The 16,601-nt window shown below is 55.2% G+C and overlaps 1 protein-coding gene across 1 annotated transcript in view; it reads right to left on the bottom strand.

The window, feature by feature from the left end:
• Nucleotides 1-16,601, bottom strand: part of LAMC3 (laminin subunit gamma 3) — a 65,885-nt gene that overhangs the window by 18,102 nt on the left and 31,182 nt on the right. The window contains exons 8-17 of the mRNA XM_020875598.2: nucleotides 16,035-16,171; nucleotides 13,473-13,586; nucleotides 12,065-12,257; nucleotides 11,771-11,889; nucleotides 9,348-9,566; nucleotides 7,399-7,587; nucleotides 3,557-3,802; nucleotides 2,679-2,832; nucleotides 1,882-2,024; nucleotides 1,248-1,426 (exon numbers count right to left, since the gene is read on the bottom strand). Of these exons, the coding sequence (XP_020731257.2) occupies nucleotides 1,248-1,426; nucleotides 1,882-2,024; nucleotides 2,679-2,832; nucleotides 3,557-3,802; nucleotides 7,399-7,587; nucleotides 9,348-9,566; nucleotides 11,771-11,889; nucleotides 12,065-12,257; nucleotides 13,473-13,586; nucleotides 16,035-16,171 (1,693 nt within the window). The remainder of the gene's footprint in view (nucleotides 1-1,247; nucleotides 1,427-1,881; nucleotides 2,025-2,678; nucleotides 2,833-3,556; nucleotides 3,803-7,398; nucleotides 7,588-9,347; nucleotides 9,567-11,770; nucleotides 11,890-12,064; nucleotides 12,258-13,472; nucleotides 13,587-16,034; nucleotides 16,172-16,601) is intronic.

Here is a 16,601-nt window from a genome sequence, read left to right as displayed (position 1 = left end):
TCTGAGAACCTACTATACCCACCCCCATCCTTGGAGCTGACCCTTCCCTTCTCACACCCACGGCACCTACTGGCATTCAGTCAATCACACCTCTGCCCTGCTGAGGCGGGATGGGAAGGGAAGCCTCAGCAGGATTTCTGTCTGTCCTGCCATGTTCCCAGGACTTGCCACAGAGCAGACATGCAATCCTTGCAGATGGAGTGACAGTGCTCTGCTCCATCTCCTAGCCCCGTTCTTTCAATCACATGAACAACAAATGCATTTATGGAGCGCTCGCTAGGAGCCAGGTGCGAGTGACCACCGGCCACGCACCAGCTCACGTTCACCTTGTAACCACCCTAAGGGGTGGGGGATACAGGTCCCAAGCCCTCTCCTTGATTCTGAAGTCCAAAATGCTCTGAAAATCCTCAAAGATTTCCATTCCACATAGAATGGCAAAATCAGGTTTAAAAAAAAAAATCCCTGAACTCATTTAGAACAAGGCTACCTATGATCTTTACTTCCCCCCTTGGTGTGAATATTCTGAACAAGGCTACCTGTGATCTTTATCTACCCTCTTGGTGTGAATGTTCACCTGTGTTCCTGCAGATGTATCAACGGGCTTGATTAGGGCAGCTGGCCCGGGCACTGCTGGGAGTGGTACCCAATATCCATCACACACCATCCTATCTTTCTACAGATCCATCATTCCAAAAGCTGGCCTCACTGATTTCAGGAAAGGGGTTGCAGGTCTGAACCATCTCCATTTTGGAGTCAGAGAGACCCACTGAAGCCTACCAAGGCTGTCACCTGCCTGGACACAAGACAACTAACAGGGTTGGCGGTCATGCTCCTGGGGTCCGGAGGTCATGCTCCTGACACCTGCTCCATGTCACCTCCCTCCTTGAGGATCTACTTGTGTCCCAGCAGGAGCATCGCCCTCCCTCTGACCCTCCCCACGAAGGGCCATCTGAGTTCTCATCCCCACTGACCGTGAGTATGTGTGAGACCTCGGGCTGGTAGTGGGGAAGGATACATGGTCAGGGCCTTTCTCTTGCCCACTCAGGAGCCGAGACGGGGCAGAGGGGAGAGCTGAGCCAGATGACTGGGTGGGCACAGAAGGAGGTGGCTGGTGGTCCCAGAAAGACCAAGGGCTCAGGATAAGTGGGCACTTCCCGGCGCCCAGCACAGAGCAGGCACTCGCTGGGGGCGTGAAATGAACAGAAGGTGCAGCCGGCCTGGGCAGGGCTCACATGGGGAGGACTCACCCCCTCCTTCACCAGGGCGTAGCAGGATGGGCACTCCTGGCACTGTGTGCCGCTCGCCGTGAGGAAGAAGTTGTCCTGGCAGCGGTCACACTTGTAGCCCACGAAGCCAGGCCTGCACACACACGTGCTGTTCTCGTGACACTGGGGTGAGGTGGCACCCAGCGGGGAGCACCTGCAGTCTGGAGGGGGTGCAGATGGCACAGGGTGCCCTGATGGCCACCCCACACCAGAACCCCAAGATGCCCTGCAACCCAGATGCTCCCGACCCCCGTGGGCAGCTCAAGTACATTCCTGGGTCGTTCCCAGGAGACAGATCCAGAAGGTTGGAGGCGATGACCAAGAACCTGAGTTATTTCAGCATCCCCGGGATCTGCGGACCAGGCAGGTTTAGGACGGCCACGCAGTCCACATATAAGTGAGACCCAGAGAGGTGATCTGATGGCCCCAGGCACTCAGGAGATCAGTACTAGCATCCTCTGCTCTGCTGACTCACTCTACATTCCCACAGTTACTCCAAGAAGACCTGCTGCTTATTCGATCTGTCTCCCTCCTGCTGCTCGGCCACCTCCCCACTGATCCTCTGTCCTAGAAGCCTCCGTCTCCTGGCAGCTCGGGAAGGACCTGGCTTCCTTACCGCGGCAGCCCTTGATGGAAAAGCCGAAGAAACCCAGCTGGCACCGGTCACAGGTCTGGCCATCGACGCCTGGATGGCAGGGGCATTGCCCGGTCTTGGGGTGACACTGGTCCTCCCGGGAGCCCCATGGGTGGCACGTGCAGCTACAATAAGGGAAGGGAAAGAACCCAGGTCTGGGACAAGCTCTGGCCCATTCCCAGCCCTGCCTCTCACATCCCAGGCTGGTGCGGGGTCTCGGGACCATGCCCTCTGCGGACGAGGTCCCATCTCTGTGCGGGAACGTGTCCAACAGCCTCCTCCAAGCTGTGGGCCAGGAAGCGCAATCTCACAAAATTCTGCCCCTCCACCTCCCGAAAAAGGTATGGGGACATACTCATATAAACATCTTGGACTATACCTTTCAGTTGGAAAGTCACAGGCAATTAGCATATTGAAAGCATGAGACAGTCTGGTTGGAAAGAAACTGATTGGCTTCATGGGGCATGTCCCTGGAGTTCTCCGCTGCACCTAAAGACACTATCTAAGCTGCTGCTGCGGCCACAAAGGTCACCAAGTGACCTTGTTACCGAGGAGGGACGCGGAGACCGGACCAGCTCCCGCCCGCCTGGACGTCCCTCAGGGCTGCTCTTGGCCTGCGTCCTGGTTGGCAGGGCGGTGAATCTGACCCCCAGGGGACCGTCCCCTTGTGCCCCGCCAGCGCTGGGCATGGTGTACCTGGGCCTGGAGGCTCCCTGGTGACGGCCTCCGTCCTGGGGGGACACCCAGGGGAAGGGCACTCGCAGCCGCGCCCCACTCACCGCCGGCAGCCCCTCTCGGGCCGGAGGTCGTAGAAGCCCGGGCTGCAGCGGCCGCAGTCCCGTCCGGTCACGTGGGGCAGGCAGGCGCACTGGCCGCTCACTGGGTCGCAGGGTCTCTGCTCACTGACTGAGCCCTCCAGGTTGCAGCTGCAGGCTGGGGGGTGGGGGAGGGGAAGGAAAGGGTGTCAGGGAACCCCGCAGATCATCTGTTCCACCTCGAGCGGGTCCCGGAGAGGCAGAGAAGGTGGGGCGCTCAGGGAGACGACTCCCATTCAGCTCCAGGGCTGGGCGCTAGTCTCAGCCCATTTTCTGTGTCCTTGGAGAGGACTGCAGAGAAGGCCAGAAACTCGGTTGGGGGGGTCAGGGGCAGACCCGGCTCCCACTGTTTTGGGTCACTTCACTCTGCTCTCCTGGGCCCCCCTAAAAATAAGAGGCCGACAGGGGCCGCATGGAGCAGGGGGGCAAATGCTGAGCTTCTCCCTGGGGCACTCCTGGAAGCCTCCCATGAGCTGACGCACGCCTCGACGGCCCGGAGGGCTGAGCATCTGGGAAGCCCAGGGGCGGGACAAACATGATGAGGGCCGCAGGCCGTCTGGGACAGTCCTAGGTGCCAACGGCAGAGCATGAGATCGGTGCTAAATTATCCGGGCAGGAAAAAAACAAACAAAAAATTCACAGGGTCAGAGTTGATCAGATCCTGAAGCTGAAAGAACCTAAGAAGAAAACAAACCCTTACACTTTCTAGACAAGGCAACAGAGAAGGTGAGTAAACTGCCTAAGGCTGCACAAGAGCCTTGCAGAACAGCCGGCTGGATCTGGTGGAGAAGGAGCCCGCCCCGCCCCGCCCCGCCCTGTGGGCCTGGGAGGCTGGTACTCACGCACGCATTTGTCTGCGGGCAGAGGGGCCAGGGCACTCCCGTAGAAGCCTTCCTGACAGTGCTCGCAGCGGACACCTGTCGTGTTGTGCAGGCATCGCAGGCAGCGACCAGACAGGCGGTCACAGTTGCCCACAGCGTTGGGGTCCACGTTTCCACTGCACTGACATGGCTGGCAGGGCTGGGGGGGCCCAGAGAGCCCCAGTGGGTCCCCGAAAAAGCCATCGTCACAGATCTCACAGCGCCGCCCTGGGAAAGCAGAAGGCTTGTGTGGAGGAGCAGGAATGAGGGGCTGGGCCTGCTGAGTCCACGAGCGGTGAGGGTGGGCAGGAACCCGAGAGAGCTCCCGTGAGGCTCCTGGTGGAGCAGAACATGGGCTCTAGGGTCAGGCTGACCTGCGGCCAGGGCCCAGCCGGGCCATCAGCTGGCCATGTGGTCTTAAGTGAGCCGCTGGGCCTTGCTGAACTTGGACTCCACATCTGCAGAGCGGGGACGATAAAGGCAGCGACCTCAAAGGACCCTTGAGAAGCTGTGGCGAGCAAAGCACTAAGCCCAGATCCTGGCACGTGGCTCCTGATCAGCAGCAGTGGCTGTTATCGCCCATTCACCATCATCACCCCCCTGGCCATCATGTCCTCTTTCACCATTCTCTTCATCAGCGCCTTGACCATCCTCTTCCTCATATAATCATTATCGTCATCACGACCTTTGTCTGCAGAGATGAGTGGCGGCCAGATGATGCGGGGTCTGGTTGGTTTTTCGTCCGTGGCTGATTTAGCATTATTCATTTACCATCGTGCTGGGTCCTCGTGGCTACGTGTGGGCTCTCTCTAGTTGCGGGAGAGTGGGGCCTACTCTCTTATCACAGAGTGAGGGCTTCTCGCGGCTGTGGCTTCTCTGGCTGCAGAGTAGGTCTCTGAGGTGCATGGGCTTCAGTAGTGCGGCCCTTGGGCTCTAGAACACGGGCTCAACACCCGGGCTTAGCTGCTCCACGCCACATGGGATCTTTGTGAACTCGCATCTCCTGCGTTGGCAGGTGAATTCTTTACCATTGAGCCACCAAGGAAGCTCTGTGGATGTCACCTCTGTCATCATTTTCATCCATCATTCTCATCGCTACAGTCATCATCTCGACCCTTATCTTCCTCATGACCTTGAGCATCACTCTCCATCATCACTCAGCATCTTTGTCACTGTCACCTTTATCACCATCTCCACCTTCATCATTAGCATCAACTTGATGGTCTTCATCATCTTCATCCTTATCTTGCTCACTCCTCTCTTTGTCGTCATCTTCCCTGTCTCCATCTTCAACATCACTGCCACCCTCCTCTTTGCCATTCCCTCCCCCATCTCTCTCCCTCAGCCGGGGTTGCTTTTTCCCTCCTGGTTTCTGGCCCCTTTGCCTTTTCTGTTTCTCATGGCTTCTGAACTCTCTCTGGACTGTCTATTTCCTACTTCTGCCCTGCCTCCTGGGTTTGATCTGGCGCTGGGGCTTCATCTTCCAGCCCTAGGGTTACTGTGAGTCTCAGGAAAGACAGTGTGTGAGGAGGTTTCTGGAGGGTCATGGCCTGGGAAGTCCATTCTGAACACAGATGAGGCATCAAGGACCATCCCTGTACCATGAGCTTCATGCAGGGTCAGCCTGTTCTTGGTAAACATGCCTACCTCTCTGTGCATATCTGCATGAAACATGATGGAGAGACCTGGGGCGGTGATGACGGGCATCTTAAATGGTCTTCATGCCTGTAGGCACTCACGTTCCTTTACACTTTTCCCAACAATTTACTCATTGATGACAATGAGTATTACTTAATTTACAATCTAAAAAGTAGTTATTGTCATTGTGAAAAATAGCTGTGGGCACCCGACATCGTCAAAGTTCATCACTCTGGTGGAAATCAAGTTAATGCGATGAAAGGCAGGTAACCTTAACATGGAGAGGGGGATGACTAAGGAGGAGAAGACAAAAGTGGGCAAAGGAGGGAAAAGGAAAACCTGAATGGGGTTCAGAAGGCAGAGGCCAGGGTCTGGCTCTGAGACTCTGAAACAGAGATGGGGTGAGATGGCCAAGGGGGAGATTGAAGCCGGTGATTAAGAATGTGGTCCCTGCAGTTAACTTGCTGTCCACCCGGGCCTGGCTGAGGACAGTTCCCCGGCAGGAGGCAGCTGCGAGGGGTCAGGGTGATAGGCAAGCGAGGCAGGCAAGGATCAGGACTTGACCGCGGTCAGTCCCGGATCAGAGCGCGTGGGTCCCGTGTGCTGGGCTCTGGCGGGACCTGAAGGGTGCGGGCATGAGAAAGGTGTGGGCTGGCACAAAGCTGTAACGTCCACCCTCGCATCCTTCCCAGGGCTCCTCCTGCACACAGCAGAGCCCTCCTCCCCGAAGTCCTCCCTTGGGTAACTTCTCTGTCCGCCCTCTCTCACTGAATGGAGGCCCTCAGAGTTGTAGACCACGGAAGCCACAGATGGGGAGCCAGGGCATGTGGGGAAGGTTATGGAAACACAGGGCCAGCGTGATGGTGGGGGGCAGGGTCCTAAGGTGGGGCCTCACTCCCGCAGTTGTTGGGGACCCCTGCTCTGGAGCACCTCCCCAACCTGCTAGCTATCAGGGAGCTGCTTTCAGTTGTTTTTTTTTTGGCCACACTACATGGCATGCAGAACCTCCTTGACCGGGGATTGAACCTGCGACCCCTGCATTGGAATCAGGCAGTATTAACCACCAGACCACCAGGGGAGTCCCAAGGGAGCTGCTTTCAGAGTGGTCCCAAATGTAGAACCAGGTATCTGAGATCATGGGAACGTTACGCCAAGTGAAACAAACCAGACACAAGAGGACAAATATCGTCTGAGTCCAGCTACCTGAGGTACCTGGGATATTCACATTCAGAGAGACGGGAACTAGAACGGTGGGTGCCAGGGGGTGGGGGAGGGGGAACTATGAGATAATCACTTAATGGGTTTGAAGTTTCTGTTTAGGATGATAAAAAACTCTGCGGGTGGATAGCGGTAATGGTCACACAACATCTTGAATGTACTTAAGGCCCCTGAATTCTACACTTAAAAATGGTCAAAACGGCAAGTTTCACATTATGTGTATTTTGCTAAAATTTAAAAAAAATCAGTAATGGCAAATATAAAAAAACCCCACTGAATTGCACACTTTAAATGAGCGAGTCGGGAGTATATTATTAATATCTCAAGAGAGCTCTTGTGTTGTTTTTTTTTTTTAAACGATCAGCTGTCTAGGATGACTCTGCTTCCTGGAGTAGGAATGGGGAACAGGGAGAGGACTGGGGATGGGGGTAGTTTGCATCACACATTACCTGGCGACATTTTAAAATTATTTATTTATTTGTGTGTTTGCTTTTTGGCCACGCCGCACAGCTTGTGGGATCTTAGTTCCCCGACCAGGGATCGATCCCAGGCCCACGGCACTGAAAGCTCCGAGTGCTAACCACTGGACCACCAGGGAATTCCCATGGCGACATTTTTTTAAAGCTGAAAGTTCAATGAGAGGTTTTCCACCCTAACTATGTAAAAGAATCCCTCAGGATCGTGACAGGAATACAGATTCCTGAACTCTTTCGTAAGCTACTAAGCCAGGCTCTGTAAGCCAGGGTTGAGGCAGGGCTGGACATGACGATTTCCAAACTCCCAATGGATATGCTCGGTGGTCCAAGTTCTGCCAGGAACCCACAGCAGCCCACGGCCCTGGCTATCAGACTATGAGACTCAGGATTCCCAAAGGTCAGGCCTGACACCCCTAAGCTAGGCCCTCCCTCATCTGTGGACCCAGGCCCACTCCTGGGGCTTTGGCAGAGGCAGGGTCCCCGGGCACTCACCTCTCTGGCTTGGTGGGCAGTGGGTACACACCACTTCTCCGCTGTCTGGGATGGTTGTGCAGGCCGATTGTCCGGGGCACGGACAGGGCTGGCAGTCGTCGGCCTGGCCTGTGAAGGGGTTGCCGTAGAAACCTGGCAAGCAGCGCTCACAGGATGGGCCCTCGGTGTGGTGGCCACACAGGCAGATCCCTGAGGGGCGAGACAAGCACCTGGTTACCACCACCTGAACCCAGACCCTGCATAAGACAGCAGGCAGGCTCCTTATGCCAGGCCCCCTCCTGACGGGGGGGATCACCGAGCACATCCTGGGGTGGGAACTGGGGTGGGACCCCTTCCACGGTGGAGGCAGCATGGCCCAGGGGTGAAGCATCCACCTGGGTTCACCACTTACTGACCATGTGGACCAGGGCACCCTGGGCCTCAACCTCCCCACCTGCAAAATGGGCACACGTGACTCTGATCTCAACAGGTTCTCATCACGATTCAGAGCAGCCATGCACTGTCTCTGACACACAATTACTGTCATCATTATCATTTGATAACCCGAAGCCTATAACTGAACCAGCTGACGATGCCGCTAGCGTTTGCTTTTAGTATTCCTTTTCCCCTTCCTCAGTGGCTTCTTTGTTTCATTTTGTAAATCGAAGCCTCCAAGCCCTCTTAAGCTCAGGGACAGTGACAGAGACCCAGGATTCTGGCCTTAATGTGACGAAACCCATTTAGGGGGTCTGTGGGTTTCCAGAGGCTTTCTTGGTCTCATAGAATGGAACTCCCCGCCCTGCCCACTGATTTTTATTTATTTATTTACGACAGATTTTCAGTTCCCCGACCAAGGATTAAACCCGTGCTCCCTGCAGTGGAGGCGTGGAGTCTTAACCGCCAGACCACCAGGGAATTCCGGCCCACTGGTCCTAATGAAGGGCATACTGCAACCCCCCTTCTCTAGCCCCATGGCGTCTAGAGTCTGCTCAGAGCCACTGCCAGGGACTAAGGCAGGAGCCTGGCTAAGAAGGGGTTAAGCAAGACCACCCCTTCCCAGGGGCGCCCCCAGCAGCACTCATCAAGGACTGCGGTGAACAGGAGGGAAGAGAGAGGACCCAGGGTGGACAAGCAGATGAGTGGCATCCAGGGGGTGCTTTCCATGGTCTCTGTCTCTGCCCAGCACCCACACACTCACGACTCCTCCATCCGCCCAGGAAGGGCAGCAGTGACTGTTGTGCCTGCGCCCCACCCCCACCCCTTTCACAGATGACCTGCCCAAACGGAGCTGGGAGCTGTGCCAAGGCAAGGGGCTCCGAGGGACGACAAACCAGTCCCATCTCATGAGATGACCCTCCCGGAGCCCCGCACGGAAGGGTCACGAGACTCCATCTGGCTCGATTAGTGATGCCTGCCTGGGCACAAGCGGGAAGGAGCCCCTCGTGATGCGGGTGCTCCCCCACCCCGGCCGGCCTGCTGATTCCCAGGCTACTGTCCTTTGACAGCGGGGAAAAGGCATTTCCCTTTGCAGAGGCCCTAGAAGCTGTAGAAGAGCAGCAGGGCGCCGGCCCTCCCACCTCCCGTGTGAGAGGCCAGTGTCCAGGCCCAGTCCGGCACCTCCTGCCTAGGGCCGTGGTCTGCCCGCTGGGGTTTCCTTTGCTGCAAGTTGGGGGGACCCTCGCTGGCAGTGACCTGAGAGAGGAGCAGCTCTGCCACCTACTGGCCAAGCCGCCTCTCTGCCCTCTACGTCCCCCACCCGGAGGGTCCCGGCACCTCCAGGGCTTTTTGCAGGATCCAACGATACAGCTTATAAAAAGGCGCCTGGCACATGGAGGAACTTGAGGACACCATCTGATGAGTATCAGTGATCACTCACACGCACACAGCTGGCCCCGCTCAGGTCAGCTCTTCTCGCTGTTCTGGGTGTAGCCCAGGTGGCCTGGGGGTGGCGGAGGTGCAGGGAGACTTACCTGTGTTGGGGTCACAGGTGCCATGCTGGTTACAGGTGCAGGGAACACAGCTGGCGTAGGGACCCCCCAGGGGCGTGTCCCTCCTGTATCCTGCAGCGCAGGACTCACAGAACTGGCCGGTGTAGCCCTGGGGACAGGAACAAGTCTCCACCCAGGAGGCCGCTGGGGAGAGCCCCCGCCGGGCAGATGTGAGCCGGACCTCAGTCAGGAGCACGGGGCCTGCAGAGAGAGAGAAGGAGACAGCTCCATGCACGTGTTTCTCCCCCAAACCTTCCGACTCACCTATGTAACAGGGTGCTGGCCCACATACACAAAGGCAGCCCATGGGTCAACTGCAATTTAAAAAAAAGGACAAAGGGCAAAGAAGAAATTGGTAACTTTCAGAAGGAAAATATATATGGCTGGGAATTTTACAAGAAGAAGCTTACTCTCACTGGTTATTAAAGATACATACATTTACCGGACTTCCCTGGTGGGTCAGTGGCTAAGACTCTGCTCCTAATACAGGGGCCCCAAGTTTGATCCCTAGTCAGGGACCTAGATCCCACATGCTGTAACTAAGAGTTTGCATGCCAAAAACTAAAAAAAGTTCCCACATGCTGCAACTAAGACCCAAATAAATAAATAAACAGCCAAATAAATAAATAAGATATATACATATAAGCACTGATATTATTCGCAACCCTCAGCTTGGTGAGCATTTTCCGGAGCAGTGACAGTGGGCGATGGGGGCTTGGGGAACTCACGCATGGGGGTGTATGAAGATGAATTGGGAGCCTCTAGTAACAGAGGAGTAGCTCCCAGGCCAACTTTCCCACAGAAAACTACTAGAAACTTGGGGCAAAATAGAAAAACTCTCTGTCCACACTAGAGAAAAACTAGAGCAGGCAAATAGGCGAGGAGAGTGGACACTTGGCATCAAAATATAGATTGGTACAGCGTTGCTGAAGCAAAATTTGGCAGCATGCGTAAAAACAGAAAACGTACACTCTTTGACCTCACATTTCCATTTTGAGGAATCTGTCCTGAAGACATGCTCGCATGAGGATCAAAGACCTTTACATGAAGCTTCCCTGGTGGCTCAGATGGTAAAGAATCCACCTGCAATGCAGGAGACCCAGGTTCGATCCCTGGATCGGGAAGATCCCCTGGAGGAGGAAACGACAACCCACTCCAGTATTCTTGCCTGGGAAATCCCATGGACAGAGGAGCCTGGTAGGCTACAGTCAATGGAGTCGCAAAGAGTTGGGCACGACTGAGCAACGAACACACACACACACGGAGTTCTTTGTTGCAGTGTGTGGGCTTTTTAGTTGGGCGTGTGAACTCTTATTTGCAGTGTCTGGGATCTAGTTCTCTGACCAGGGATCGAACCTGGGTCCCCTGCATTGGGAATACGGAGTCTTAGCCACTAGGGAAGTCCCTATATGGTTATTTTTAAATATCATTCACTTTCTATTTATTCTGTGTATTACAGTGAGCATATTATACTGGCTTTTAAAAGTTGTGTCTAGGTAGGTTATGATATCTGTGAATTTCATTTCCAGATAGTAGAGGGGTGCCTGTGTGTGTGCGCAGCCTCTTGGTCGTGTCCGACCTCTCGGTCGTGTCCGACCCTTTGTGACCCCATGGACTGTAGCCCTCCAGGCTCCTCTGTCCATGGGACTCTCCAGGCAAGAATGCTGGAGTAGGCGTCATTTCCTCCTCCAGGGGATCTTCCAACCCAGGGACTGAATCTGCATCTCCTGCATTGGCAGGCGGATCCTTTATCATTAAGCCACAGATCTGTTCTAAAAATGGATACGGAGGTGCCTGGTCTAGGCACATATAGGCACGGGGCGGGGGCTGGAGGAGAGAAAGTACATTAGGAAAGAGGGAGGAACCAGGGACAGTCAGAGGACCACGAAGGCGATCACCCACTGACCAGGATGAGAGGTGGTGAGAAATTCGGCTTGAAGCTGCGATGACTCAGCGGGCTGGTCCAGAGGTTTTGGAAACCAGGCTTTTTCTACGTGCAACACCTCTAATGACCAGCAGGGGGAGTCGACCCCTTGGGGAATCCCAGCCTGGCCACCGTGGTCAGCATCATGGAAGAGCCCTCCAGGGTCCAGCCTCCCGGCAGTGGTGGATTCCACCCTGGTGGGGCCCCGTCAGGTTCCTGGCTTCTTTCTGTCCCTTAGAGCTGTCCATCCTCAGCCTCCTACCCTGTCCAGCCCCTGCCTCTGTCCTCAGCATCCACTCACGCTGCCCTTACTGGTTATACGAACTTGGGCAAGTGTCTTGACCGCTCTGAGCCTCAGACCTCTTTGTGCTAAAGTGGGGACAGTAATCTCTGATTGTGAAGACTCCATAAGGCTATGATGAAAGAGCCCCCAGGGGCCTCGCTGGTTTGGGGGCTGGGGAGTGTCCTGGTCATCACTGACCGGAAGAGCTGGTGCTGTGGCCGCTGGTCCAGATGCGCAGAGCAGTCAGGTTGGTGAGTACCCGCTGGAAGTGGAAGGGGGGCAGCGGAGGGTCCACGTCCTCGGAGGTCTCCTGCAGCCTGGCCAGGGAGGGGTCAAAGCAGATCCCGAGGCCGGGGGTCGGGTGGGGGAGGCAGGTGGTGCCAAGAGCTCCCTGGCAGGAGCCCCCAGACCACGGGGGATCGGATGTGCCTGGATCTCAGGGCCCACCCTGACCACCCAACCCCATCACTCAGGACACAGCAGGACACTTACAGGAACTTCAGCCGTAACTCCCCCGCCTGCCCGGAGTCCAGGGTGCGGGGTGAGCTGAAATGCTGCAGAGTCAGGGCCAGGCCCGCCCCTTCCAGCCTCAGCTGCGTGGAGAGTGGGGAGCCCCCGGGGGGGACCCGGAAGGTCAGTGTGAGGGGCTGCCCGTAGCTGAATCGCTGATCTCCCAGAAACTTCTCTGAAGGCAAGAGACGAAGGCTTTGCTAGTCTTCACTTAATTAGCTGGACTTTTAATGTCTATATTGAATTTACTGGCAAAAGATAAACTCAAAGGGACCCTGCACAGAAGACCCTGAGGGTGGCCCGCCCATATCTCCGCAGCCAGAGCTGGCTTCGAGGGCATGTGACCCCCCTGCCAGTCACCGGGGTCCCACACCCAGTTTAATGCCCTACTGTTGCTATCTTGACACTCATTTTTTTGTTAAACTTATTTTATATTGGAGTATAGCTGATTAACAATGTTGTGATAGTTTCAGCGGGGACAGCAAAGGGACTCAACCATACACATACATGTATCCATTCTCCCCCAAACTCCCCTCCCGTCCAGGCTGCCACATAACATTGAGCAGAGTTCCCTGTGCCATACAGTAGGTCCTTGGTTATTCTATCTTGACAGTCTTAAGACTTTTGTCTTGAAACTTGGCTTTTAGAAGTGACGAGCCATGGGACACGGGAGTCCGTGTGGGAGCAGAGGAGATACTGTATATCTGGTGGCACCTGTCTGCCCATTCACGTAGCACTCATGATGCCAGATGCCCCGTGAACTCAGAGTCCTCAGGGACCCGCATATGTGGGAGTTCAGTGAGGCTCAAGCAAGTCCCAGGTAAGAGAGCTACACGCGTGACTAAGCTGGGGGGCTGATGGCCCCCATAGGCCACATTTTCCATGGGAATCAGAACTTGCTTCTAGCCAAAAAAAGGCAGATACACCAAGGACCAAGGGGCCCTCACCTAGCCTTCTGACTCTGTCATTTCTCTGTATTAGTCAAGCACTTAAATGTAGTCCATGGGATCGAAGAGAGTTGGACACAACTGAGTGACTTTCACTTTCACTTAAGTGGAAAATCATGACTTAGGAGGAAAGGGGACCAGTAGACACCCCATCATTCCTTCCTTCAGGCCTCTGCCCTCAGAGAGGAAGGGGCCATGAGCAGAGGGGTGTGGGCGATCTTGAGAAGCTGGAAAAGGCCAGGGAAGGGACTCTCTCCCAGAAGCTCTAGGAGGAACACAGCCAGCCCACAACCTTGATTTCAGCCCAGCAAGTTCCTTTCAGACTTCCGACCTCCAGAACACTAAGGGAACACATTTTTAGCCACTGGGTTGGTGGCACTCCGTGACAGCGGTCACAGGGCAGGGACACGGGCAGCCCCGCCCCTGCCTGCTCCGGCGGGTACCTGGTGCTGTGAGCTCCGCCTCCTCATCCTCTGGGTCCAGGAGGAGCCCCCCGGGGCTCCATCGTGCAGGATGCCCTGGGTCCCCCATGCTTCCGGCCCGCCAGCCCTCAGCTCCTGGACAGCAAACACACACACGCCCCCCGTGAGGCCCTGGAGGGTGGCCTCTGCCCCCTCCCACTTCACACCCTTCCCTGGGTCCCAAGGACGACCCCCAGAGGCCTGAGTGCTGCCTAAAACAACAGGACCCAGAGAGGGAGAGATTGTTCTAGGGACAGGTCAGGTGGGGAGGGGAGCCGGCTGGTACCTCGCTCTGTGCCCAGACCTAGGCAGCTTGAAGCCCCAGCTCAGATCAGGGCGGGATTGTGGGGTGGGAGGGGGCCCAGGGAGAAGCTAGAAGCTTCAAGGACTCGCCTCTGTTGGGGCAAGGTCATGGCTGACCTCTGAGCCTGCCCTGCCCCATCAACGGACTTTGAGCACATACGAGGCCATGGCCCTAAAACCCCATGGTGGGCTGTATTTAATGAGACGGGGCTTGATCTGGTTTTCTGGTCTTCAGAGAATTTCCTTGCCTGTGACCTCACCGCCCTATCCTTCCAAGTGTGTGTGCCACGAACCTCACTGCAGCCAAGGAGGTCCCCTGGCTAGGAAGTGGCCAGGCGGGGGTGGGAACCCAGTCCCAGTTCGGTCCACTTCCCTCCCCCAGACCCAGCAGTTCACCAAGCAGACAGACATACAGCAAGTGGCCTCCAAGGGAGACTCTCCAGAAGATGGCTGGAGAATAGGGCAGAGACATGGGGCCCCCAAGGGGTGAGGAGGGAGGGAAGAAGAAAGGGAAAGAGGTCAGAAAGGGCAAGTCTGGGGCTCCTCAGTGCTAGGCTAGGTTCTTTCCCCTTGCTGGCTGTGTGACCCTGGGCAAGTTACTTAACCTCTCTGAGGCCAGGTTCTCATATGCAAAAGGGGGGCAATGAAGTACTTCTGGCCCCAGCAGCAGTTCTCAAAGTTTGTCTGAACACCCTGGGAGATTCCTAAGACTCTTTCAGGGGAGTCCATGAGGTCAAATGATCTTTTTAGTAACATTAAAATGTCATTTGCATTTTTCACTCTCTTTCTCACGCTGAGAACTTTCCAGGAGCTACAAGCTCCTGCTCCATGGCAGAAGCCATGGTAAGAATCAGCTAACTTCTATTAAGCCAGAGCTTAAAAAGATGTGCAAACACGCAAAATGAGTAGCACTACTCTTCTCAAAGTTTTTTGTCTTTTTTTTTTTTTAAACTTATTGGCCACACCATGATGGCATATGGAATCTCAGTTTCCCAACCACGAATCGCACCTTCAGCCTCTGCAGTGGAAGTGCTGGACCACCAGGGATGTCCCCAAGTTTTTTGTCTTTTAAAAAGTTACTTTTCACAGGCAGAAGTTATTTTTTGTTATAAGTTTTCTATGGTCATCTGTAAATGAATTGATGCAGAGATACTTTAAAATTACTGTTCTAATGTCTAATACAGAAAACACAACCCACATAAACAAAAGGACTTTGAGGTTTTCTCTGATTTTCTCTGATTTTCAAGAGATCCAGAAGTTTGAGAACTGCTGGCCGAGGGTGTTTGTGAGATCACAGGGGATGCTGAGACTGAATCGCCAAACCCAGGGCCAAGTGAGAAAGATCACGGTGCTCTCCTAGGATTTTTAAATGAATCCTGTCTGATGCTGACATCCTTGACTCCGGGCCAGGTGACCACAGTGCTATCCCCATTCCAAGCCCCTCACAGTCCAGCAGAGGGCGCAATGTCCCCTGCATCTGGGGGCCCCAGAACTGGCTCTGAGGCTCTATCTCCCTGGAGGAGATGCTGGAGGTGGGGTTGGGGGAGGTTCAGTGGGGCGTGGCTGGGACCCACTCAGGCTATGATGTTTGGCAGAGTTCAGAGCTCCACTGCTTTCCTGCTCCAAAGAGCCACCTGGAATTGGGGACCCTAGACCCTGGACTCAGAAAGAAGGCCGTGCAAGCCATGAAGAGCAAAACTCAGGAGCCGATGAACCTGGGGTGCCAACAGCTAAGCTACGTCACCTCCCTTTTCTGGGTCTTGGTTGCCCCATCTTTAAAATGGGAATGAAAGTATCTACCTTCCAGGGAATCCGTCAGCTTCCATGCATGCAACGAGCTCAGCAGGGTGTCAAGCATACAGCAGGTGCTCAATAAATGGAGGCCAGGGGACCAAGCCTGGACCCCCAGCACTAGGATACGCCAAGGGATCCACAGAGCAAATGAAAATCCCCCTCAGACTCCAAAGGCTGCCAGATACCCATCCCCTCCCCTGCTCCTACTAGAGACTGAGGAAGCAGGCAAGGACTGGAAGGGAGCGGGGTCAGGGCGGTGCTGGGGGTGCAGAAGGGCACAGAGGCACATGGCCACCATGCGGGCCTGTGGGGGGCACCGGGGCTGGGGCCTGGGCCTGCCCCTCCTTTCCACCACCCCCATCACTGGATGTCCCCAAAGCAGGACTGCCCATCCCACCTGGGCTGGGAGCAGAGCCCTCGGAGGCGGCTGCGGGGAGCACTTCTTACCCTGGCGGAAGTCGGAGAGGATGTGGTGCTCCCGGAACTGGGCAGCGGCCGCACACACCTTGGAGTGGCCGTAGCAGAAACAGCTGCTGCAGCCGGCGGGGTTGTGGGGCTGCAGGTTAAACGTGCCTGGACGACATCTGCAAGGGAGGCAGGACACGCCCCCGGGGGGCCGATGAACTGGCTATGTTCAGGGAGCCCAGCTAGACCAACTGCAGCCCGGAGTCACTGTGGAATTTTCTTTGATTTCAAATTTAGAGAAGGGTTGCAAAGATGATAGACACAACGTTCTATGGCCTCTTTACCCAGCTTTTCCTAATTCTAACATCTGACCTTACCAGGGTGCGCTTATCAAAACCAACAATTTAACACTAATCAAAGTTATTTACTAAATCCTAGACATTCTTAGGATTTATCCCCTTTTCCCATGAATGTCTGTTTTCTGCTCCAGGATCCGATCCAGGGCATGGTATTGTATTTCACTGTATCCTTAATTTCTCATCTGTAATAGCTCCTAGGTCTTTCTTTGATATTTTTGACAGTACTGGTCAAATACTTTGTGGCATGCCC

Source organism: Odocoileus virginianus, chromosome 2, assembly GCF_023699985.2.
Source record: "Odocoileus virginianus isolate 20LAN1187 ecotype Illinois chromosome 2, Ovbor_1.2, whole genome shotgun sequence".
NCBI classification, from domain to species: Eukaryota; Metazoa; Chordata; class Mammalia; order Artiodactyla; family Cervidae; genus Odocoileus; species Odocoileus virginianus.
This window is presented reverse-complemented; position numbering and strand designations above follow the sequence as displayed.